Genomic DNA, 26,165 nt, shown 5'->3' with positions numbered 1-26,165 from the left:
GTAACAAAATTGGGAGAGTGGAAGATAATCAGTTTTTCCTGTGACTTATATTCCTTATTTAAACAAAATAAATTTTTTAAATAAATGCATTTACTACTTTGAAAGACAACTATTTTTAGTATCTGCCCTGTTGTGATATTCCCAGTGAATACCCATTACACAGATGTAGAAGTTCTGCTCAGGAAGGAAACCACTGACAATAACAGGAGACCTCATCTTCCCCTTGAAGAAAATTATTATCCTTTTGGGTCTGTGTCAATTGTCAATACTTGAAGTGTCAAGAAGCACTTCTGATACTGATCAATGTTTAAAAGGGTCATATGTCTAGACAAAATTCCTGAAGTCAATGGAATACTCAGTTTTCCCCCACTCCAATTCTCAGAAGCAAAAAGCACACTGCAGTATGAACAAAAAGGGCTAGTTAAGGGTTTGAAGGGTGATGCACATACTTAATTACTGATCTAAGAACATTAATTGGCAGAATTTTAATTGATACACATAATCCCTGATTTAAGGTAAAATCAACCAGTTTTAAGCTATTTAAGAGGTTTTTCAACTCAAGCATTTAACTGCCCACATTACTGCCACTGCCCACCTTGCCCAGGAGTGCAGTAGCTCTTCTGTTTCTCGGCAAATTAGATTTTTAAATAATTTGCTCCCTGCTCCAATACATTAAAAATTAGGTTGAATTTATGCTATTCTTCATAGCAAAAGTATTACCACTTGTACAGCTTTTCTACAGCATGAGCATCAAGGCAAAAAGATACATTCTTTTACTAAAATAAACTAAGCAAAGATGGAAAAAGGATTTACAGCATATGATAAGGGAGATTGGAAGCCTCAGAATCTGGGCTTGTTTTCAATCCTACAGGCAAAAATCACTACAGCTATACATAATTAAGCAAAATATGTAAGGACACTTTACACATTCATTTTTTCTTCCTAGCCTATTAAGGAAAGGGCTAGAAAAACACTTAAAATTTTAAACTCCACCACCTCCAGAAACAGTAGACTAAGCACCACACACATTGCCTAATTATAAAATTTATCTACAAACAGAAACCAACTTCCTACTGGTATGCCACTCTTCCTAAACTAGATTTGCATATTAATTAATGGCAGAGAAATGAGATAGTGTAGCTGAACATGCAATAACAAAGCTGAAGTTAACAGACAACCTTGTCAGCGACCTGAAAATATGAATCTGCAGATGAAAAGAGACATTTTTATATTGGTGTGGCATTACAAGGTTGTAATGATGACCTTATTTTGATTCTATTTATTCTATAAGATACAAACATCTAGTTCATACAAACATCTAGTATCTTCAACCAAAACTGTTTGTCACATCATTATGGAGCCAGAAGACATCAAGAAAAAAGTCCACAACAGAATCTCTTCTACCCCATTATTTACTTTGGCACAAACATTTCTGCCTTTTTCAGCTTTTATTTTAATCTTATTCACATTCTGGTTTCCTTTCCCAAGCAGCATTACTCTTCTTTAAAGACATGCAACAAATATTTAACATTTGGAATTTATTTATAATATTGCCATAACTTTATGCTGTATAAATGGCTTATGCCCAAGTTATTCCTTACTAGACCTAGTTCCTAACTCTGATATTTAAAATTTCCCTATGATTTTTTACACCCACCATTGCTTTCCATTTTGTTTGCTTCCTACTTTATAACCATGTTTTTTAAGCACTTCTATTACAAAAGATTTCATAGCCTATCATTCCTATGGAGGCAATTAATTTATAAAATAGCCTAAAATTTGTCACAGACCAACCAAAATTATTAGAATTGGGCACTATGGCACACAGTCAATCTTTGCCAACAGTACACAGCAGACAGTTTGCTCAAATATAGGGATGAATCAATGGTTTCCCTTTGGTCACTGAAACAGAATCCTTTCTGATCCATTTCAACCATGAAGCACCTTGGCAGCTCTGCAAGTCTCTTCATATTCAGGAGCCACACAAGAAACATAAATCAGGCAGGCTGAGACTTGCTCTCAAGACTGGTCTAACAGCTACTGGAAAGTGTTTAACCTGGGATCCCCAAGTTGCAACTGAACTGGAAAGAGCTGCTTCCTTCAGCTTTCCCAAAGAGCAGCAAAGGGCACCAATCAGAGGAGCAGAATCACAGAATGGTTGAGGTTGGGACCTCTGTAACTTGTGTAGTCTCCCTGCACAAAGCAGGGTCATCTCTAACATGTTATTTGGGGTCTTTCCCATTCCAGTCTGGTTTTGAGCATCTCCAAGCACAGGAAGACTTCCTAAGTCCCTGTGTCTGCTGAGGAGCCCAGAACTGGGTACAGCACTCCAGTGTTGAGTAGAGGGGTGGGATCACCTCCCTTCTGCTGCTGCTGCTTACCCCAGTGCACCCCAGAGTGCTGTTGAATTGTCTTTGCCAATGGTAAAGGTGGTAAGGATATTAATCAAAATGTGAGACCACAGTAAATGAAGATTACTTGGGATGAAAGAATAAGATGGAATTTTGCAATCTCTACAGCAAAGTTACATTTGTAAGCAATAGAGAACATTTCAATGCTCACATCCTTTAGCAAATAAGGAACAAAAAGAACAAAAGCTGCTGTCTTACTAAACCAACAAAACCATAAATTCTGTGTAACAAACAAATCCCAGTATCATACACTGTAAAAGCTGTTCACAACAATGACTGCCATACAGTAAGAAAGACCAAGTGCAAAGCAGAGAAACTGAGGGAAGTCTTATCTTCATTAAGGTAAAGCAAACCATAATGCTGACTAAAATGCATAATTTGAGCAAACTAGAAGAAAAATGGCCTCATTGCACCCAGCATGCAACTATGTTCTGTGTTATTAGAGTTACTCTGATGTTATGCAAATTAAAAGAGCTAGGCTTGCAGGCAGAATGTAAACAATCTTATTTAAAACTTCCTTTTTAACATAAAATCTTCTCTTCAACGAACAGAATTAAAAGCTTTAAGTATGATGCTTTTACCACAGGATCTTGCAGTAAGTATATCATGACAGACTCCCATGCTCATGTCCAAACCAAAGCTGAGCATTACTTAATCAGGCATAACAGAGCTGGCTATGAAAGTGGAAATATTTCCATAGTGCTTTTTCAGCAGACCTAGGAGGTACAGTAACATGATGATTCAGCAGAGGAGCTCCTGCTCAAAACAGAGGGAAACATCTACCAGAAGTGGGAGAGCTGCTGACCAGCCAAGCTGCAGTTATCCCAGTGTCATTGCCTTGGGTGCTTCTGACTCACGTGCATGGGCTGTGTCTCCAGTGAGGCACAACAGCCTCTTCAGCTGATTTTTTCAGGACTATTTCCTATTAATACTTTGTAACCCACTTCCCCTCTCACTTCTATTCAGCCTCTTCATGCTATTTCTTATTTGGCATTTACTGAAATTGCTGCTGAACAGGATTAGACCAGTAAAGCAGCCAAGGAATAAGAGACACATGACAAACAGGTCCCTGTTACATGACAAAGAACAAGTACATATGCTCTATAATTTGACATGAGTAACAAAAATATCTTTTTCCCCAACAAAATAAGACAGATGTGTTCAACCATTCCACCAAAAAAAGGCAAAACACATAAGTCATGTAAGAGAACTCAATTTTCATTATCTTTTTAAGAATAAGATTTTAACTAGAAGAGTTGTGTGTCTTCTGGAATCAAGAATATCAAAAGAAGATTCAAGGATTACTCAGGATCCAACTGCAAAGGCTACCTAAAATCTGCAAAACAGGATTTCTCTAGACAAACAGCAAATTCTTAAAAAAATCAGTTTTAACGTCCTCGTGGCTGCCAGAGGACTTCAATCAGGATTCACTGGTCTGCATAAAGAAGCTACACCAAAGTATACAAACTCCAAACAGTTCATTACCCACTGTGAAGCCAAGCAAAACCAACTGGCTAATCAGTGAAAAGGAAAGCAACAATCACAAAATGGTGAAACAAACAAACCAGCAAAACATTCTTAGGATCATGCAAGATATAATAGCTACTAAAAAACCCAAATTGTATCAAAATTTATTTTCCCAAGGAAAAGCCAGCCTTCCTTTCAGTGCATTAAACAGGAGGATGATACAATAGAACAGTTGTTCCTGTAATCAGCAAATGCTGTTCTGCTCAGTCTGGTCACCTACACATATCAGTTGAGTTGGGCCAGACAGATGGGAAGCTCCACCACCTGCTTAATCAGCAGCCTAAAGGCCTCTAACAAGAAATTTTGTATGACATTTGAGAATTAATCTGAGTTTTAATAGAGAAAGGTGTTTGTCTAAAAGCATTGAATTTGTGACTAAAAACTATGCCTTCAATTTTGACTTATTTAGTACATTAAAACACAATTTATGGCAAGTAAGGAGAACAAACACAAGCCTAGAAAGATTAACAGATAAACATTAGCAAGGACGGCACACCAATATATAAAAATAACTGCTACAAGGCTAAAGCAGCTTGTTCTCATTTTCCAACTTCCTCTTTCCCACCATTTTGTTAGCAAGTTAGTCCACACTGGCACCCACCTCAATCCCACTTTGTCTGGCTAGTTTTACAGCTGTGTTGTAGTAGCCACAGCGCAGGAGATGCTCCACCATCATACGATCCATGCGTTTCTTCTTCCACATGTTGGCAGCAGCTGGCTGGTCACTGCTGTGCTCCTTCAGGTGCTCAATCCTGCGTTTGCAGAGCTTTGCACTTTCATCTTCAGCCTGGATTGACTCAACAGCCTAAAAAGTAAAAACTAACAGTAAGAGCTACACATTCTCCATTTCCAGTAATTGTTTGTAAGTGTTCTTTATATGTTATACAGCTTCTCCCAGTAATGTTTCTTTTGTTAAGAAATATTTCCTATGGCAGAGTGTTTGTTTCTGCATGGCTGGTCCTGTTCTGAGATATTCTTGCACAGAAGTAAGTGTTGATATATTTGACATAATGAATATATACATTTTTCTGCTTAATTTGCAGTTCATCCAAAACCAGAAATGTATCAACTACGACAGCAACTGCTATAATAGCCTACAAAGAGCTTTGTGAAGGTTTGCAGGCATCTGATCCAAACAGCTGAAAAGCAAAATTTCCACCTCTAACCTATGCATGGCTTCTTCCTTCAGCAGCTGTCCTGCTAGATTAGTTCTACTGAGGAGTGACGCACAGTAAACCCACATTACTTCTAATACACTGCAGATATTTTCATCAGTCATGCAATAATGGAAATTATACAAACAGTTGGCCTCTTGGCACCTGTAATTCAAGGTTCTAAAAGCAGTTTTCCAAAATCATAAGTTTTGTTAAACTGGTACTATTTTATGTAACTCTGCTACTGTGGAAACACACATCCCTTGTTAATGAGCTTTACTTAGGAAAACACATTTGTCCAGAGGAACTAGATTGATGATTTTAAACCAACATATTGGCATACACAGCAAAAGCACACACCACTCCCACGAGGTATTGCCACAATATTTTTTTTAAATTAAAACCAAAACACTCAGCTCATAGTTGCTTTCCTTCAACCTTAAAGTCATCATTCCAAGCTGGCTGACTCAGTACAGCATGTGACAATTCAGGGCCATGTTGGGCTACAGAATTTTAGAAAGCTGGCATTACCTTTATGTACCTGTTAAGGTAAAGGCAAACCAGCAGAGGATAGCTAGGACCTTTCCCATCTGCAATGTATCACTAGTGATGCAACTGCAAGTTAGGCTGCCCTGTGGTGGCTTTAAACTTGCTGGCTTGTGTTTGAATGACTGCACAGCTGGAAGGTACAGGCAGAACCTGGCAGGCTTTTGGCAGCCCACTCTGCACTCCATGCTGACACAGTGACCTTCCCAGAACTCAAACTACAGTATCATATATGGTACAGCTCCAGCTCTGGAAGCATAGGTTGTTCTAATTGTATTTTCCAAGCCTGCCCATAGAAAGACTTCTTCTGGAAGGATCAGTAGTTGAAAAGCAAAGGGAAATGAGAGAAAACTTGCAAGGAAAGCTCACTGAGCTTATTTCTCTCTCTTTCCCATAATTAAGCCTGACTCTGATCTGGCCTTGATATCAAACTCAAGAATCTAAAACACTAGTCACTATACAAGAGTCTCTTAATAACACTCATGGAAACATCTGTAGCATGAGTTATTTTTACTACTGAAGTGTGAGTTACTTGTGCTACTGACTTTAGCTTTATTTTGCAACATACAGTTTGGAGACAAGTATTTTGTTTGTGTTATAAACTGGGTCTCTTCCTATCCAACAAGCAAGCCCTAACTCAAGACAAAACACACTTTCAGTTTTTAGATGTCTGCAGTATTATCAGAGAAATATTCTGAATACAACTAAGAACTCAAGGCAGCCAGGCACAAAGGTTAGACTCCTTCTCCTTCCAAAGGGCTCTTCTCTTACATGGCTTTGTATCTGGACCTACAACAGCTCTAGATGGTTTTTTTGTCTCTCTAGTACATTCAGGAAGGCTACAGATCCTTTTCAAATCCCTCTGAAGCAAGTCTATCTGGATTTACTCTGCTGGACATTAATAGAACTTGAGGGAATGAGCATATTAAACAGGATAAGAAAGGGAAAACACAAAGGGCTAGGTTTCCCCAGCATCATTTTCAGAACTCCATAAACTGCTGTGTTTAAAAGCTCTCTTCCAAGAGTGAGTAAGGTGTTAAATAAAGGAACCATCTAATTCTATTATGGCCATCTCAGCAGTTCATGAGATTCTTGTCTAAACACAGGAGGAAACAGAGATCCCATATGGGTCCAAAGGCTCTAAAGAAAACAACGATTTTGCTCGGGGCAGAGATTACAGAGAAGACAGTAGGGAGTTGAGGGTTTGGAGCAGAAACAAGACCTTTGTATTTCAGGGGACTTTTACTGTTAAATAACTTCTTTTTTTGGTCTTTTGCTCTTTCTGAGCAGCTACAAGATTCTCCAGAGTCTTTCAGGCAGTCAAAAACAAATGAGCAATTAAACTAAAATGGAGCTTTGCACCCAAAACATTCAGCAATGCCTTCAGACACACCCCCACACTCAGCAAAGCTTTAACAAGTAAATAACTTTTACTCCTCCACATCATTACTACACACCTACAAGCAACAACCAACACCTCTTTCAGAAATAGCTCCTATTTTTCTGTAAGTAATGCAGAAGTGAAGAAAACACTTGAAGACCTCTTTATGTCTCACAATCCAAGGATGAAAAGAGCAATTAATTTATGAAGTCTTTTGCAGAACAGCTTTTCAACACCTAGCTAACTTGTTCAAGCAGAAAACCCCAAATCAACACACATGACAGCATTATTTTCATGTTGCAAATCTCCAAGGTATTTTGATGCTTCACGTAGTACTGTCTCAAGATTTATATCTGTTGGTTATTTAATTTAAGTTTTAATGAAATGACTCTGCTACTATGTTTCATCTATTTATTTTTGGAGAAGCACTGCTCTCAAGTCAGGCGACAGAGCTATTTTCATTTTTCTGCAAGACTTGTTTCAAGTAAATGTTCTGATGACTCCAGGGATGAGTAATATTCCCAACCAAAATAAGGATGGCTTATACTTCTTCTGAGAACATATACATCTTTTTCTAAGAAAGATGTGATAAAGGCATGAAAGGCTGGTTGTACTTTGTTCAAAGCAGGTTATCCTGCCAAATTTTATTTAAAAGGCTCTTAATATTTCCTAGGAATCATTCAAACCATTCAAGTTGAGTGTTCATAAAAATTTTCAAGTAACAATCCAGGAAAATGTGCACTTTCTTCTTCAGAGAAATCTCAACACTACTATTCCTGCACTAGGGGTTCCACATTTTTCAGCTTCATCCTCTACACTTCTTTTGCTATTCTAGTGCTCAATTAATTCAATTGCACAAACTCTTCCATTAGACAAGCAGGAATTGATAAGAATCAATTAATTTTGCTACTATTTCTTTTCTGTTAGTAAAGGAAGTCCTTTTCAGGACTACAAATATGTATTCTTTTACCTCCCAACAGAAGTTTGTTATACTTTGACAAGGACCATCAAATCATGTTTCTTAAGCCCAGTGAAGCACGATTTCACTGTGCATCCCCAGCCTTTAAAGAGCCAGCAACGCCCATTCTCTTGAAAAGCAAATCCAAGCAAAGAGCATTGCACTGAAGGCAGAGCAGCACTCACCTTGCGCTTCAGGACGCTGAGCTTTTCCACGACTCCATCCAGGAGACTGACAACAGAGTCCACAGCAGGACAGCTGCTCAGCGTCTTCTCCAGCTCCGCCACCACCATGGTGACGTGGCTGGTCTCGCGGTCAATGTTCTTCTGCGCAGCTCGAAACCGTTTGTTCAGCGTTTCATACGGCACCTGGAGGAGAAATAGCAAGTCATCAGAATGGCTGCATTTAAAAAGTCAGGTCCTTCAGAGGTTACAAAGGCTGATGATTTCATCTGATGCAGTCCAAAGAACACCTCAGTTCCAGGGGACTAGAGGCCATTGATTGAACTTGAGTTCCCATTACTAAAATAAAATCCTTATTTAAGTTCTCTCAGTAAGGAGGTCACACTTCAAAGATTATGAAAAAACAACAAGAAAAATGCTGCAGTTTCTTGTATGATACCAGGTTCACCTATCCCACTTTGGCTGTAGGAAGCACTGATGGAAACAGTGCAGGGGCAAGAGAAAATAAAGACAAATTTGCCCTACAAGGAAAGCTACAATTTAAACTACAACTAAGATCACCCTTCAGAATATGACTTTCTAAATTTACATTTCTTCCCTTCTTGAATTCATTAAAAAAAGAGAAAGTTACCTTTGAGAGAAGGCATGTATAATGCATATTGGCTACTGAAAAATTTATGCACAGTACATCAACAGTTATTCAGGAAATCCAACAAGTCTCCTACACACCTCTACCTGTGAAAGGCTACTTTTTAGTATGACTTCCCCAAGGACTACAAGGAATGCCAAGAGAAACGCAGTGTAAATTTTCTTTCAGTGTTAAAAACCTGCAAATAACATTTTAACTAAATGCAATGTATGACTAGACTGGTTAATTTCCTCTAATGCTCCATTCCTCAGTTAAGGGATTTGCCAGTCTTGGGCATCTCCACGTCTTTGTGGAACAGTGGATTCAAAACTTCTGATGGCCACTAGGGACACATGGATGGGAACACTCTACAGCCTGGGGAATGATTTGGGGAAAGCTTACAGGAAATGTTAAGCTGCTCTCACTACAGTGGCAGCACAAGCAATTTAGACAGGACGTTCTATGACTTCACAGAAACCGGAATTTTTAAAAACATTCCAGTGCTATACGCTTAATTCCACCATATCTTTAATCTTTAAAAAGTCCATGAGAAGTTCTTTCAGGTAGTTATGATAATCTTGATTGCTTTTCCATTAATCAAAGGCATAATTTAGGTAGCAATCAGATTATCCATGTTAAAGGTAAAACAGGAAACACAAATCAGTGCTCTGTTTGGTACAGCTCACGTATGTGTTTGATTACAAATCTTTCAAGCATGTAACTTCTAATCAATTATATCAAGGTCTCCGTTTTCCTCATTCTAATTATCTGCATGTAAGGAAATATCCCCAGGGGCCAGACCCCTTCTGGGCTCAAGTAGCAAAGAGGTTCCCACAGAACCACTGCAATTCCCCACCAGAGAACAGATGGGTTCAGAGGAAGGAAGGTGAGCCAAAGTATTTGCTTTCCAAGACTTTAGCATTATCTACAAGAGAGGTTGTGCTTATTTGTAGTAGTGATAAAGCACAAGGATAATCCTGATAAGGTATCAAAAAGCTCCTCTTCTCAAGACTGAACTTATCTATTTAATGGTTCTTGGTATCTCGAACTAAGACCTAAACAAATTACATGACAAGACTCTACCACAGGAAGCATCAAGCCAAAACAATTATTTTCCTTACACATTTTGCCCTAAAATCCCAGCAGTACACCCACCCAAAATTCAAACCACATAAACCACAACAAATAATGGGCTTTAACACCTACTTAGTTGCCTATATAACTCTTTCATCACCTACTCTCATTTATTTTTTTCCATTTCCACAAAATATACGAAATATTTTAGAGACCCACAGATAAAATGGATGTTCTAGGAGGCCACTATTTTGACATATCATGTTTTTGAACATGAAAACTTATTTCCAACTCTAAGACCTGATGCCAGACAGCATTAAGACAACTTTTTCCCTTCTTTTCCCCCCCCACTGCATTTTTCTAACTGTCCACCAAAAAATATTTCTGCAAGTATTTTGCTAATCAGCTTTCCATGCCATAGTGAAAACCTGCATCAATAAAGACTTTCATAAGCCACCATTTATTTGAGGTATCTTTTTTAGTACAGGAAAGTGCTTTTGTTAAATTTTGAGCAGTCAGTTGGACACAGATTTAGTCAGTTGGAAAAAAAGTCTGTGTTTAATCTCCCTTTTCCCTAGTTCCTTATCTGCACTCAAGAGCAGTAACAGCGCCCATTTCCTGTGCTCTGTCTCTTCAGCATGCAGACTCCTGGCACAGTTTGTGCTCATGTGACATTTAGAACAATTGAACTTTCTATTTCAGCTGGTATCACTATATATCATTTAGAATGTGTCTAGGTGCAATATGTTTTTGAATCTTCTCTTACCCTCTTTTTCCCCCTACCATAAAAACAATCTGAATGTCTTGTGTGGAAGAGGGTATGAATTGAAATGTTTCCACTATATACTCTGAAAGCAAACAAAAGTAAACATATTGAGAAACATAATTTAGTGTGTCATAACAAGGGAAATTAAAGGTACAATGAAATTATTTGCATAACTGAGGCTGACAGTAAATACTCTTTACCAGAGATTTTCATAATTTGCACAGACACTTGTTTCTTACTATGGAGCCAGCAGTTTTCATGAGAATATTTGTAAATCACATCTAGGTACAGCTTTTACACTTACTTTAGAGGGACAGGGTCTACGAATGCCAAAATTTACAACTGCAACTGCTATATTCCTTACAAAGCAGCTTTTTCTCTTGAATTTGCATCTCGATGCACTGGTCCTTTTATTACTCCTACAGCTCCAAAGTGCCAAAAACCCAGCTCCACAGCACTGCCTTGCTTTACTGCAGAACTCTAAAAAGTTACAGGCACTGTACCAATAGGATCATGTTTTTCCACCAATAATGGAAGTTAATGGAAGAAGAATGTAAAAGAAAGTGTTCTGGACAACACAATTCTCAATTTTTTTAACTATGGTTCACTTTGATTTTCAGGTACCATTGTTAGAACATTGTGAACACTGAACTTTTTGGACCAAGGAACAGATTCAAGATTTACATCTCATTAATTGCCATAAACCTATCAGAGACTTGGAACCATTCCTGCCAGTACCAAACCTGGATTACAGAGTCATTATTTAGAGACAAGACTGACCTAGAGAACTCAGCCTAGGGAAGCATTAGCTTAAGGAAGAAAGAATAAATCAACTACTAGAAAATTTGAAATAAAGCAGCAGGTACTGACTAGAATGTGATCTGTATAAGCACAATACCAACTTGTCCTACTCAAAGCTTGGAAAACCACACCCAGCTGGCTCATACCATGAACAAGCATGAGAATACAAAGGAGAGTTGTAAAATATTAGCAGGCAGCACATTTAAATCCAGTGGCACTAAATAGGTTCTCCTCCTTTTGTTCATCAACTTCCACAGCTGCAGACACATTATTCAACCTAAACATGTACTAAATCAGGTCAATCTTAAACCCAGTGAAAAGGAATTTGACTGAAGTTAGAACAACCTACACAAGGGGTAAAATTCCGGTAACACAAGTTTTTCCAAGAACAAAATTTTGCTGTGATGTGAAGGAAAGTCTGCTTGGCTGGAGGCTTCTGCAACTGTAGCATGACTGTTTCCAGGTGCTAAACACCAACAAAAAGGCAGAAACAACTGATTGACCTGATCCAAGCATTTCCTTCATTTCAGGAGTTACTTCACTCTGTTTTCAGAAAGCCAAAAAGGTGGTGTGCTGTCCCAAAACATGCTCCAACAACCTCTAGCTGTGGAGACAAGACTTAGAAGAGTGTTCTGAGTGTACAGGCTTGAACTGGTGGAAGAGGATGAAGGACTGCCATGAGAGCTGTACATTGGTCGTTCAGTTGAGAGCAGGGAGTAGAAGACTGCAGAGCTAAGGATGTCAGGGGGAGTTTTTAAGTGCACTTAGGAACTCAACTGTGAAGTTTACTACCTGGCCTTCAGCCCAAAGACAGTCCTCTTCCAGCCCATGAATGCAAATAAGGTACCCAAAGCAAGGCAGAGTTCTCAATTCTCAAAGTGGCTAAAACTACTCAAATTGGGAGGCAATCTTTCTTCTCATAAGCATATCAAATGTTACTTGAAATACCCTTAAGCATAGTGAATTTAAATATATTTTCATAAAAATACATTTTTCAATAAGCTGTTCACTTACTAAGTGATTCAATTTTTTTGAGTTTTTTGAAAACACATTAAAAGTAGAAAAAAAACTCAGCCAGTATTAAATGCTTGCATATACTGTAACCTAATGTTTTGTAAACTGTATATACTTCTCAAGGGCTAATTATCAGCCTGCAAATAAATATTTAAAGAAATATAAATAATATTAAGCCAACTGCATACAGGGCTAGATCAAAACAAGTGAGAGCAGCTAGTCAAGGGAGGCAATCTTGCCCCTCTACTCTGCTCTTGTGAATCCCCACTGCAATGCTGCACCCACCTCTGGAGTCCCCAAATACAAGAAAGATCTGAAACTGCTGGAGCAAGTCCAGAGGAGGCCACAAAGCTTATCAGAGGGCTGGAGCCCCTCTGCTGTGGAGACAGGCTGAGACAGCTGGGGGTGTTCAGCCTGGAGAATAGAAGGTTCTGGGAAGACTTTATGGCACTTTCCAGTACCTAGTAGTATTATAAGAGAGCTGGAGAGGGACTCTTCACAAAGGCATGGAGTGACAGAACAAGGGGGAATGGCTTCAAAATGGCAGAGGCAGGGTTAGATTAGACATCAGGAAGAAATTCTCTACTGTGAGGGAGCTAAGGCCCTGACACAGGTCATCCAGAGAAGCCACAAATGACCAGTCCCTGGAATGGTTCAAGACCAGGCTGGGTAGGGCTTTCAGCAACCTGGTCTAATGGACATGGCAAGGAGGATGAATTAAATTATCTCTAAGTTCCCTTTAAAGCATACCATTCTATGATTCTAAACCAGTGAATCCTTTACACAGCATCCTACAATACATACTGCTTTTACACTCGTTATTATTAAGATTTTACTGAGACTAATTTTTCTTAAGGTTTTCTGAATGTGTCTAGATGTGCACATTTCATACTCTCTCCATAAATTGAATATATAGAAACAGCAGCTGAACACACTTCCACCTCAGCTCTTGCTTATCTCTAGACTCAAAGAAAAACATCTTTAGAAAACATGTGATGAGAATATACCATCTATAGCCTTTAACAATATCAAAAGGGAGAGGAGAATGCAGACCATTTTCCCCTCATAGAAGTTTATTAATTGTAGTGATCAAAGCTTAAAAAGCTTTGCTGCCTCAATGGCATTTATGCTGTTGGAATTCAGATATCCAGACTGGACTTATGCTCATTGTAGCACTTTGAATTCTATTAAGCAGCTTAATGGCATTTTGAGAACGTGGTGAAATTTTAGCCTGTTGCACACTTGAGCTTCTACAAGAGACAGTCACTCACTGAGCACCTGGGGTTTGCAAACAAATTGAATACAGACACTGTTGAAGGGCTCTCTGCTTGGGATAGAGTACAGCATAACAAAACAAACATCAGCTGTGATGAGGTCTTCTTTGCAGAGGTGTTGGAGTTGTCCAGCCACAAAAGTCTTCTGAGTCACAGCTAGAAATCCAGCACTCATTACCATCATAGCCAACATACACATCCACTTCATTCAACTAGACTTCAAATAAGTAATTGCAATTACCAGGGCCTTATAGACACAAGCTGCTTAAAGAAGATGAAAAGCATCTACAGAATTGATTTTGTGACCCAGCTACAAAGGATAACAAGGTCTCACTTCCAAATGCCTTCTTTGTCTTTACTGGTAAAGGTCTTCTCCTAATCCTTCCTGATGATGAATGAGAACTGAGTCAGGGGAGAGAGGTACTATTCACTCGTGTAAGAAGTCCAAAGCAAGCTGAAGATAAAAACATATATAGGAGCAGGACTGAGGAAAGGAGAGAGCTCTTGGATGACACTGCAAACCTGATACCATTGCTGGAATGTCACGGTGAACAAGAAAAGTTGTCTGTGCTTGAAAAGGGCAAGTATTGTGCCTCTATTCCAAAAAGAGAACTTGGAAGATCACTAAAACTTCAGGCTGGTCTGCCTCATCTCAGTTTTTGTGAAAGTTACAGAAAAAAAGAAAAATTGTATGGAAACTATTTCCAAGCTTAGAAAGGTGACTAGGAATAACCAGCCCAGATCTGTCATAAGCAAATCAAGCTTGACAACACTGTTTGCTTTCAGTGATCTCTGAATGGCAGGAGCACGCTGGCAGCCTTTCATGCCAATAGTAGTGAGGTTTTTGACATTGCCTCACTTGTGGCCAAACAGGGGAGAGACATGGACTCAATGGCTGAATGGCTGCATAATCAGGCTCTAAGAATAATGGTCACTGGTTCCAAAGCTTCCTGGTGGCCAAGTACAAGTACTGCTTGACTCTCCAGGAATGTTATCAGCTCCAACATACATGTCATCTTCTACCATCTGCACTACAGAACATACAGTCAGAAAGCTCACAGAGGACAAACTGGTAGAGTGCTTGATAAGTGGGTGCCAGAGCTGCCATTCAGAAAAAAATTACAAACTGGTGAAATACACCAAGAAATCTATGAAACAATCAAGGCAAACTCCAGGGTCCAGTATTTGGCACAAAACCACTCCAGCCTTTAGCACTTCTGGAATAACTGGCTAGGCCTACCACTGCAAGAAAAGATGCAGAGGTCCTGATGGACAGCAGGCTGGACATGAACCAGCAACAGGCTCTCATGGCAATGAAGGTTAATCCTACTCCAGGCTGCATTAGCAAGACTAAAGGCAGTGCATTGAGAGGAGTGATTGTTTATGCTCAGCACTCATGCAGACTCATCTGGAATACTGAGTTTCATTTCCAGGTCACTCCCCCCCATACTAAAAAAGAGATGCTAACAAACTGGAGAGAGTCCAGAAGGCTGCCACCATGACTGTGAGCTGGTTGGAGGATTTAAAAAAAAAAAAAAAACAAATCCAAGAGAAGCTGAGAGGGGCAGGCTTGTTTCTGTTGCAGAAGGGAAGGCTACAGGGAGCTGGAAGCGGCACAATCTGATAGACGCTTTCTACCAGAGAAAGGTGAAGGTCACAGATAAGGGCCAGCCAGGCCCTGCAGTTACAGAGCAAAAAGGAAGGAGGCAGAGCTGACAACTGTCACTAAAGAAAATTCCAGCTGGACATAAAAAGAAATACTTCAATCTGAAGATTTGGTAAACACTGGAACAGCAGCTCAGAAAGGTGATGGAATCTCCACCCTCAAAAACTTTCAGAACTTGGCAGGACTCTGAGAAACTCAGATTAGCTTTGAAGTTAGCCAAGGTTCAAGCAGAAGTCTGAATTTAACACTGTCTGCAGAAGTACTTTCCTACCTTAATTTAATGAATTCATCTTTGCTAACTGAGACATCAAACACATTTCTGTATGATCATCTGAATGACCATACCAGATAAGACCAAAAGTCCCCTCTCTGCCACTGTCTTTTCTCTGATGATATCCAGAAACAAGATGGCATGTGAAAAAAGGCAAGAACAAAATTACTAATCCCAAACAATCTTTTTGGGCTTCTTGAGCCAGAGATGGGAGTTTAATTGTAGAAACACCACAGGGTGTTTCTCACTCATGAACTCTGCTGGTTGCTGTTGACCTGAGTTTTAGCACTGCAATATCCTGTTGTGAGACATTTCACAAGCTCACAACTATGTGAAGAAATACTCTTTGGTTTTGACTTTTCAACTAATTTGAAACCCTTTTATTCTTGTTTTGGAAGCAAAAAAGGGAACCCTCTCTTTCTCCCACATACTTCTCACATACCTTGAGATTGGAGGGACTCTTTCTAAACCATTCTTCAAAAGACATTCCATCTCTAATCATTCTTGCCCTTCCATAGACATTTTCCAATTCTACTACATCCCTTTTTAGGATGGGAGAAGGGAGAATATAACAGTAACTCATATTACTTGAGAGAAGAAGAATCCATGGATTTTAACTGCTTTTCCCTTTCCCAACACTTAGGTCCTCTGTTTGTCAACATTAATCCGACCACTGAAAGAAAATTTTCACTATTAGCCCTAAGACCCACTGACTAATGATGATCATTTCCAACTCACTTATTATACATATAAGACTGGAATTAATTTTCTTTCCACCATATCTAAAAAACTGTATCACACTGCACTTGTCTATACTGAATTTAATATATTTTAACAGCCATTCAGTCTCTCACTGTTTTTTCTCCAATGGTTCACACTTGGGTTACATCTGTAATACCATCAATTATCTTAGTATCATCAAGAAAACTCCTTCATCTCAGCACTTACTCTTTCTTTCAGGCTGTTCAAACAGTTGAATATCACCAGGATACCAGCAGAATCTTAACACAAATCTTCCTCCAGAAGATTTCTTCCATTACAGAAGCTGGCTCCTAAATCTTGATGCTTGTTTTTTATCTTGCCCAGTTCCTTATCTGCATAAGGACTTCAGTCTTTCTTGCAAGAGTTCCTGGTAAGTCTTATCTCCAAAAAACATTCAGTAATATGAATAAGCTATCAACCAAGTCCACCTCACTGCCTCCTTCAGTTTTATAAAAACAACTCCAATATCTTTACATGGCATGCACTTTTTAAAAGTCACATTAATTGATACACATTGTTCAATATTGGATTAGTCAGGATACTATTTTTGCATCAATAAGCCATTGGTTGGAAGGGAAAAATCAATTACATATATTAAGAATATCACTAAAATTTTACTTAAAGTAGAACAACGGAAACAGTCTTCAACATTATCTTTCTTCCACAGCTATCCAACAAAATCCCCAGACTACTTGAGCATTTATCAGAGAATTAAGAGGAGGACTGAACACAGGAGAAAGGGATTTCTCCCAAGACAAAAAAGCTTCTTATAGCAAGTGTTACATGCTGCATTTCTGCTCCTTTAGAGGTATAGGATGTTAGGCCAAAGTCTAATGGCCACTGGGCAAAATTCCAAATACCACCATCATGCTGTCCACAAGTTTTGCTAACTGGTACAGACAACACTGAAAGACTCAGTGACACATTTCTTTCATGACTGAAGTTTTGAAAAAAAGTAAGCCTTTATTCTCCCCCAAATCTTGAGCTTTACACTAGACTTTCAGCACAGCAGTTCTCACACTGATCTGGTCACAAACAAGAACAAGGGCCAAATTCCTTCTTTACTTAAATAGACTCAACCCTAAGGAGCTCCAAATAAAAACACAATCACTTTCAGACCACAAGAAGATTCAAAATGTTTCTAGCCCAGAGTAACTGCATAGATGAAACCAGTTCAGATGCAGCAGAAAAAAAGTAAAAATCAGTTTGTATGGCTACCATTTGACTGTTGGGAATTGTAGAGTAAAAATGAGACTTCAAAAAAGTCAATTGAAGGAAGAAGTACTTGGTTGTATAAATAAGACCATTAACTATTCTCCAGACCCTTGTTAACAGGAATTTTCAAAGGTTTCTTTTCTAAAAACTGATTTTCACAGAAAACAGTACAGACAAGAAAAACAAGCATCTTTTACACAGGTTTGCAATTCTGTACAGAACATCCATTTTCCTTCAGTATTTGACAGAAAGTAATTCACTGGGTCTAACCAGTACCAATTCCTACAGAGGGAACTTTTAACTATATACCCTGACTTGACAGATGTGTGTGCATCTTCCTTCCTCAGAGTTAAAGTATATTGGCTGAAAGTAACTCCTTCACACATAAAATGTGATTTTTTTAAAAAAACAAAAACCTACATTGTGTGTCTTTTCAAATTAACTCAGACTCAGAGCAGGAGGGAATTAGAAATGGATTTTTACAACTCTTAAGTACATGAAGTCACAAAACTAGGGGGCAGAAAAAAGAGTTTCAAGAAATAAAAAATAAAAAGAATCCTACCCGGTTAGGTGGGGGGAACCATTACAGAACTATGCTCTCCTTTCAAGGGTCAGAAAAATGGTGTGCTTCCTCTCCTCAACTGTGTTAGCTTACAACACCTGAAAAGCACCAGAAATTTGTGTGAATCTACAGGTCTCCAAGACAATTCCATTGAAGACTTTGAGATATAAGTAAGTTTTTTTCTCAAATGCCCCTACATGAAATTAAGTCTGGCCAGACAGCTATAGAAAACAGAGGAGCAGTGATGGAATTACCTTCCAAAAAACTAGAAATAAAGACAACTTAGCACTACTATAGGCAAGAAGAACAAGGAAATACAGGAACATGTAGGCAAATAAGCATCTCCTGAAGAGCTTTAATAAAGAGTGTGAAGAGAAACTATAAATCCCACAAGAAAAACCTTCAAGCATTCATCTATTATCTTGAGACTAAATTAGATCACCATGCTCACTGCTTCAACAAAACAGAAAAGTAGAAGACATCTATTATATATGACACCATAGAAAAATGAGGCAGAGTACAATAAACTACTGAAAATTTTCCCTCAAAGAAATAACAATTAAGCACTTCCACGCAGAATTACTGAAATTCTATATTTTTATATAGTTCATTTTTTCCTCAATGATTCTAGGATTACTTCAGATCAGAGTCAGCATCATTATTTCCCACTGGACTTATCCAAAATGAAAATTATATCACCCCTCTTCAGTGAGCACTTCTGATGAGTAGCCCTTATCAATTCCTTAAAATAGTAGTAGCTTTTCTTTGTTCTAGGCAAAATCAGGAGAGGAAAACGAAGTTAAAAGAATAGCAGTTATTTCAGGAATGGATGGCTTAGAAAAATGTCATGACTTAGGTCAATTAGGTAAAAGCATTAAAATAAAATCTTGAGGAGGTATAGATCCAAACAATGTAATTTCATAAGCCTAAAAGAAGTTGCAGGTAATTTGGATTATTAAAAAGTAGTATTTTTTAATAACAGTTTTAATGTTTTGGAAGAGTAAAGCCTAGTAACTTGCCTTGGTTACAAACATGTCAGTTTAACAACTCAGGAAGACAGTACTGTGTATTCCAGAGCAACTGTAGCTTGAAAGAAACCATCCTCATATTATTCAAAGCTGCTACTTCAATACAAAATAGAATGAGCAGCAAAAATTCTGGGACTATCCATCTGCTACATACATACTTAGTCAACAGAAGCAATCACACTCCTTCAAAATATTATCCTGTTACACAAACTGCAAGTAACTTATTTCTGAATACATGATGAACTTTTGAACAAGGCTTCCCACAAAAAAAAAAATTTAAGTGCTTTACAAAACCATTTTACAGTTACAGAAAAGTGTCTTACATCCTTCTATAAGGAAGTTGACAGTCATTTTAGAGCCCTGTCTAAAACCACCCTGAGGACATCAGAGGTCAGTCTTTTTCAAAACACTTTTTTATAGCTGCCACCCTGGACTTACACCTCTAAAGAAATGTCTTTGCTTTTTTTTTAATAGGAATACTGGAGTAATAACAAGAACCTAAGCATTGCCCCCTGGCCAAAGAAGCAGCTGAGTTGCAAAGCTAAGGTCATTCAGCAGGTTTGTGTCCTGAGCAAGTCCTTCCATTTGTTTTGATCCTTCTTTCTTCTCCAAATATTTGCTCATTTTAATCACCTTTTTACCTCTTTCAATGAAAGAGGTCGTTATCCTTCTGTTCATTTGCACAGTCCAGACATCATGACACTGCCTAGAGATCCCATTTCCAATCAGATTGCTTCCAAATAACCTATCCCAGCCAAAGTGACAGCATTTCTTGTAAGACAATTAAGCATTATTGATTCAAATTAACAGATCCATATCAGAATATATGGATGACCAAAGTTCTACTCAATCTGTTTTACTTTCATTTTCACTAGTTTACAAGTCAAGTCAATCCACAGAGGTCTTAAGAAAAGCTGACATAAATCAAAAGAAGTTGTGAGGCAGTTAAATTACTGGCTATCAAAATAAAAGTATCTTAACAAAAAGCAAACAAAAAAAACCCCCAAAAAACCAAATCAAAAAACTCTATTTAAATCAAATCTCACATATTGTAAGTAATCAATTACTTTGGCTTATTTTGCATTCTGAGTTAGCAAATACTTCCCACATAGTGTATCTAGTGTAAGTTGTGGGAGGCTAAGTGTACAATGCAGGAAGCTTTTTGACTTAACAAGGACTGATGGATGCTGTCACTGCACCCTTACAGCAAATACCCATCTGCCAGAACAGTACTTCCCTAAAACTCTGTGAGCCTGAAAGGCACACTCTTATGCTGATTATACAGGAACCACTGATTTGAAAGACAATGGAAGATGCTTAGGGAGCACACCATGAAAAGCATTTTCCTCCCATTACAGTATCTAGGAAATGTTTGAAGCTCATCTTTACCCATTTCCCAGCTCTTGAAAAACACTCACTATGGTAAGACTCTTATTTTTAAAAAGTTTAAAGATCCCAATGTGCTAGCTATCACACAAGCATTATTCCTACACCACAAAACATACACCAACAAAACTCTCGAGATCACAGGCCACTGTCCTGTGAAAACACTACAAAACAAGTATGGTGCAACAAGGAATTGCAACATCAGGTAAGTGCTCACTCTGAAAACACTAACAGGAGATCTTCTGTAGGATGCTTGAGAATACCTTTCTTCAAGTATTTTCCTACAGGCACAACGGGGTACTGATAATCAAGCAACAGCTCTAGCTCAGGACCACACTGTTATTGCCTTTTACTTCATTAATCGCTTTAAAATGTATTTTATAGTGAGTGGGCAGGGGTGGAAAAGAGACCAACATGAGCCAATTGCTTCATCTACTTTACAACATTAAACTTCTTACAAAGCTCCATAGTGTTAGCTTTTTCTTAAAACAGTTCTTTAGAACAGAGCCTAGTGCAGGAAAACAACAGCAGTAGAAAAGATGTCACACTTTGCTCACACTCACACACACACAATGTGTCAAAACAGGAAGTGCATTATTCAGCAGCACAAGAACGCTCGGCATGGACACTGAACACACTTGGTGAGTCAGAGCACCCAGGTTGAAGATGGATTTAGTATAAGTGTTCATGATGAGTTAGTGCAGAGCTGTTACCAACATCCAGGCTTAGCTTATTTTGACAACCTTCTGTCTGAAAAGCACTTAGACAATCTAAAAATGGGCCTACAAGAGAGCTGGAATGGAACTTTCTTCAACAGCAGGTAGTGACTGGACAGCGGGGAATGGCTTCAAACTAAAAGAGGGCAGGTTTGGATTAGATATGAGGAAGGAATTTTTTTATTGTGAGGATGGTAAAACACTGGAACAGGCTGCCCAGAAAGCTGCAGATGCTTCCTCCCTGGGAGTGTTCAAGGCCAGGCTGGATAAGCCTTTGAGAAACTTGGTCTAATGGAAGGTGTCCCTGACCCTGGCAGAAGGATTGGAACAAGATGATCCTTAATGTTCCAACTCAAACCACTCTATCATGATATGTATTTTTTTACATTGATGTACAGACAGTGTAACATTTAGTTCATCAAAGCTGTTACTTCAGTCTTAAGTTCTGCTTGAACCACTTTCACTGAACAACTTTTGCTGCTACCTGTTCAAAGTTTTGACAAAAGTACTCTTGACACCTAAAATTAGGTTCAAAACCAACTTAAGAGTTAAGCTTATAAACATGAGGAAAAAACAAAGTACTGCTACCAGTTATGCAAAAAATTAATCTTGCACTTCTTCTGACTCGCTGGGTAAAAAAGTTGATCTGTACTGTTCAATATCTCCATTAGTGACCTGGGTGATGGGTCAGAGTGCACCTCCCCAGTCTGCAGAGGATATGAAACTGGGAGGAGCTGCTAATATGCCAGGTGCTTGCACTGCCATTCCTATGGATCTCACCAGGCTGGAAAAATGGGCAAACAAGAACCTCATAAAATTCAACAAAGGGAAACGTGAAGTCTTACATTTGAGAAAAAACAATCCTTTGTACCAGGACATGCTGGAGATCAACAACCTGGGAAGCAGCTTTGCAGAACAGAGCCTGTGGTCCTGCTGGACAAGTTGCCCATGACAGCAATGTGCCCCTGCAGCAAAGGCTACCAACAGCACCCCAGGCTGTGCTAGGAAAAACACTGCCAGGAGATCAAGGAAGGTGATCCTTCCCCTCTAACTAGAACTAAGACCCACTCAAAGTGCCAGGTCCAGTTTTGGTTCTGCAGTACAACAAAAACATGGACATACTGGAATGAGTGAAGAGAAGGCCACAGATCACAGACAGAATGGAGAATCTGACACGGGAAGAAAGGCTGAGAGAGCTAGGACTGTTAAACCCAAAAAGGGCTCAGGGGAAGCCTTGTCAAGGTGCATGAATATCCTGTGGGGGCAACAAAGAAGATGGAGCCAGATTCCTCTCATAGAAGTACAACAGGCAATGGACACACACTGACATACAGAAAATTTCTTGTCAATGAAAGATTACTTTCTTTTAGGATGACAACAGTAGTCAAACACTGGAATAGGTTTATCAAGAGAGGTTGGAGTCTCCATCTTGGGAGATACTTGAGAACACTCTGATCATTGTGCTGAGCAACCTGCTCCAGCTGACCTTGCTTGGAGGGCAGGCTACTGGACTAGATTGTCTGTAGAACCTGTCTTCTAAGCTCTGTAGACTCAGAACAGAACAATATGCACTTCATATAATCTCCATCTCCTACATGTTTGTCTGTAACAATCCAACAATTGCATTTCCATGTGAAATTAGTATCTTATTAAATCTGCTGCCAGTATTTTCCCTGACAGTGTTGCCAACAAAAGAAACCAAACATTAGCTCTGAGAAGGCACTGACATATCCTGTGTTTCTACAATTGTCCTGTTGATCAACTTTTTTTTAAAGCAGTAGCAGACCAGCTAACCCAAAACTGCTGGCCAACAAACAGCCCAAAATATTTTCAAAAGTGATCATTCCTGCTTTTGGATCTTCCATCTTCCACTTTTGAGGTCTTAGCTTATACAGCTTGCTATCAGTTTCATAATTATCCATACTTCTAAAGATATGGATGAATTATCCAGCTTCCTGTCATCACTTGTTTATTAGTTTGAGCAAAGAACTATGATAACAATGTTCGCATTCATTCATTTTCAAATTGTCAGCTTTCATCTTACATGCTCTCATCTGAGACTAGCAGAGTTTCCCCATCAATAGGATTAAAAAAAAATTCCACAGCAGTCTGATGGAAGAATAGCTGACAACCTTCTTGTCCTTGAGAAGAGACTGGAGGGGGCAGGAATGGAATATTCAAGAATTATTTTGTACATTTAAAGAGCTTCTCTAGATTCAGCTGAAGAACTCTATTTACTTCCCCTGAGCTGAACTGCTGAAGAATGGCTGAAGTATTTCCACTCCAGCAGCAACCACAATTTAGCTATGGAACAGGGATTTCCCTCTGCAGTTTGAAGCACTCTCTCACATGAAAAGTGCTCTGTGGAACACACTGTAAATGCAGAACTATTACACAACTATTATCTAGTGATGCTGGCATGAGGAAGCTAGAGGGAGGAAACAGGAAGGATATAAATACAAGTATGCAACCTTTTATATTTTACTCACATAAGGGAAAATCACCAGCGTCCAGAGCTCTAAGAGAAATATATGAGCTTCTGTGTTGGTGAACAAAATAAAAAAAATAAATTAAAAAGTCATACACATTTTACACAGCATTTAAATAAAATGGAAATAAAAATTCAGAGTCTCAGTCCCACACAAACTTGTAGGCACCTGACTCCTAAAGATCAAAATGAGATTTCATATCAACTTACTTTAGTAGACTTTAGCCTTAGTGTTCATTTCTCTGTGCTGCTTTTTCACCTCCACTAAAATGTTTTGATATATGACTCACAGCTAAGAACATTTCAGAGGACACATTCAAAAGATTTGAGCAGACACTGTTCTGACAGGTTTTTTTAAACAATAAAAAATGTTAAAGATTACAGGAACAACCCAGAAGTTGAATGGCTGCTAGGAAGAGTCAATAAACATCACCTTTATTTGGAAATTAAAAGTCTCAGTGCAAGGGTGTTTCACCCACTTACTATTTAGTTTGCTAACTTTACAAACAACATTCCATTCTGTTATGTATATTTTTGTTGAGATATTTTAGGGAAAAAGAATGCTTGGGGAAATACAAGAATTACTCCAAAATATTCTCTACCTTTTAAATGGCTGGCACCTTGACAACTCATCTTAAGTCATAAGCACCAAAACAAAAAACTTGCTGATCCTCACTGCCAGTAATTTTTCAGGAATGTAGCAACCAAATCTGTGGTAACAACTGGAATACACCTAAAATGCAGTCTTAAAATGATGTTCTTAACATTAAATGCCTTCACATTGTTCTGGCTATGGAAAGTGCTAGAGAGCTCTTTACAGGTATTTTAAAATTTAAGCCTGATGCTGTCAGGTTCAAAGTACTTCTGGTGACAGAAAGATGCCTTCACAGATAAAATGGGAATCAACACTGTCCTGCTTCTTGGGACCTGTGCAGAAGGGAGCTAGTGGAGGAAGACATGCACAAGAAGAGCATGGCCAGAGAGCCTGCAGAACCAACACTGCAAAGAACACACAATACATGGGAAGAACACAGCCAGAGAGCCTGCAGAACCAACACTGCAAAGAACACACAATGCACGGGAAGAGCATGGCCAGAGAGCCTGCAGAACCAACACTGCAAAGAACACACAATGCACGGGAAGAACACAGCCAGAGAGTCTGCAGAACCAACACTGCAAAGAACACACAATGCACGGGAAGAGCATGGCCAGAGAACCTGCAGAACCAACACTGCAAAGAACACACAATGCACGGGAAGAGCACGGCCAGAGTCTGCAGAACCAACACTGCAAAGAACACACAATACATGGGAAGAATACAGCCAGAGAGCCTGCAGAACCAACACTGCAAAGAACACACAATGCACGGGAAGAACACAGCCAGAGAACCTGCAGAACCAACACTGCAAAGAACACACAATGCACGGGAAGAACACAGCCAGAGAACCTGCAGAACCAACACTGCAAAGAACACACAATGCATGGGAAGAACACAGCCAGAGAACCTGCAGAACCAACACTGCAAAGAACACACAATGCACGGGAAGAGCATGGCCAGAGAGTCTGCAGAACCAACACTGCAAAGAACACACAATGCACGGGAAGAACACAGCCAGAGAGCCTGCAGAACCAACACTGCAAAGAACACACAATACATGGGAAGAACACAGCCAGAGAGCCTGCAGAACCAACACTGCAAAGAATACACAATGCACGGGAAGAACACAGCCAGAGAGCCTGCAGAACCAACACTGCAAAGAACACACAATGCACGGGAAGAGCATGGCCAGAGAGTCTGCAGAACCAACACTGCAAAGAACACACAATGCACGGGAAGAACACAGCCAGAGAGCCTGCAGAACCAACACTGCAAAGAACACACAATGCACGGGAAGAACACAGCCAGAGAGCCTGCAGAACCAACACTGCAAAGAACACACAATGCCCGGCGTGTGAAGGCACAGCATGATCTCAGCACAACAAAGTTGACTTGGCATAAACATCTTCTACAGAAGCAAAATGTGGATACGCTGACACAAGAGATGCTTAAATAAGCATTTTATAATAGAGATTCTTCTTCCAGGTCTCTTCCACAGTTGCTGCTATTTATGTGGGAGACTTCCTATATATACAACAGGAGACTTCAAACAAAGGTTCCCGTGGATTCCTATGAGCATCACCCTTGCATTTCAACAGTTCTGGGAGGCACTGAGAGTTAAGGTCATCGCTGAATCCTTCACCTGCCTCACAACACCTGGTTAAAGCCCAAGACCACCTATGCAGCCTTGGGAGACCTCCATCCTGCAGGCAGACCTAGTATCTCAAGGACCAGCTTTTACTAAACTGTATTTTGCT

General features: G+C 39.3%; 1 protein-coding gene across 5 annotated transcripts in view; it reads right to left on the bottom strand.

The window, feature by feature from the left end:
• MAEA (macrophage erythroblast attacher, E3 ubiquitin ligase) overlaps window positions 1-26,165 on the bottom strand; it is a 48,495-nt gene that overhangs the window by 21,307 nt on the left and 1,023 nt on the right. For 3 of the 5 annotated variants that reach the window (XM_079306626.1, XM_079306627.1, XM_079306623.1), the window contains exons 2-3: window positions 8,163-8,345; window positions 4,540-4,743 (exon numbers count right to left, since the gene is read on the bottom strand). In XM_079306626.1, coding sequence (XP_079162752.1) covers window positions 4,540-4,743; window positions 8,163-8,270 — 312 coding nt within the window. In that variant the 5' untranslated portion in view covers window positions 8,271-8,345. Of the gene's footprint in view, window positions 1-4,539; window positions 4,744-8,162; window positions 8,346-16,601; window positions 16,758-18,192; window positions 18,291-26,165 lie in introns of those variants that run through there. The other 2 variants (XM_079306625.1, XM_079306624.1) reach the window with 2 other exon arrangements.

The sequence above is a fragment of the Erithacus rubecula genome, assembly GCF_903797595.1.
Source record: "Erithacus rubecula genome assembly, chromosome: 5".
Lineage (NCBI taxonomy): Eukaryota > Metazoa > Chordata > Aves > Passeriformes > Muscicapidae > Erithacus > Erithacus rubecula.
This window is presented reverse-complemented; position numbering and strand designations above follow the sequence as displayed.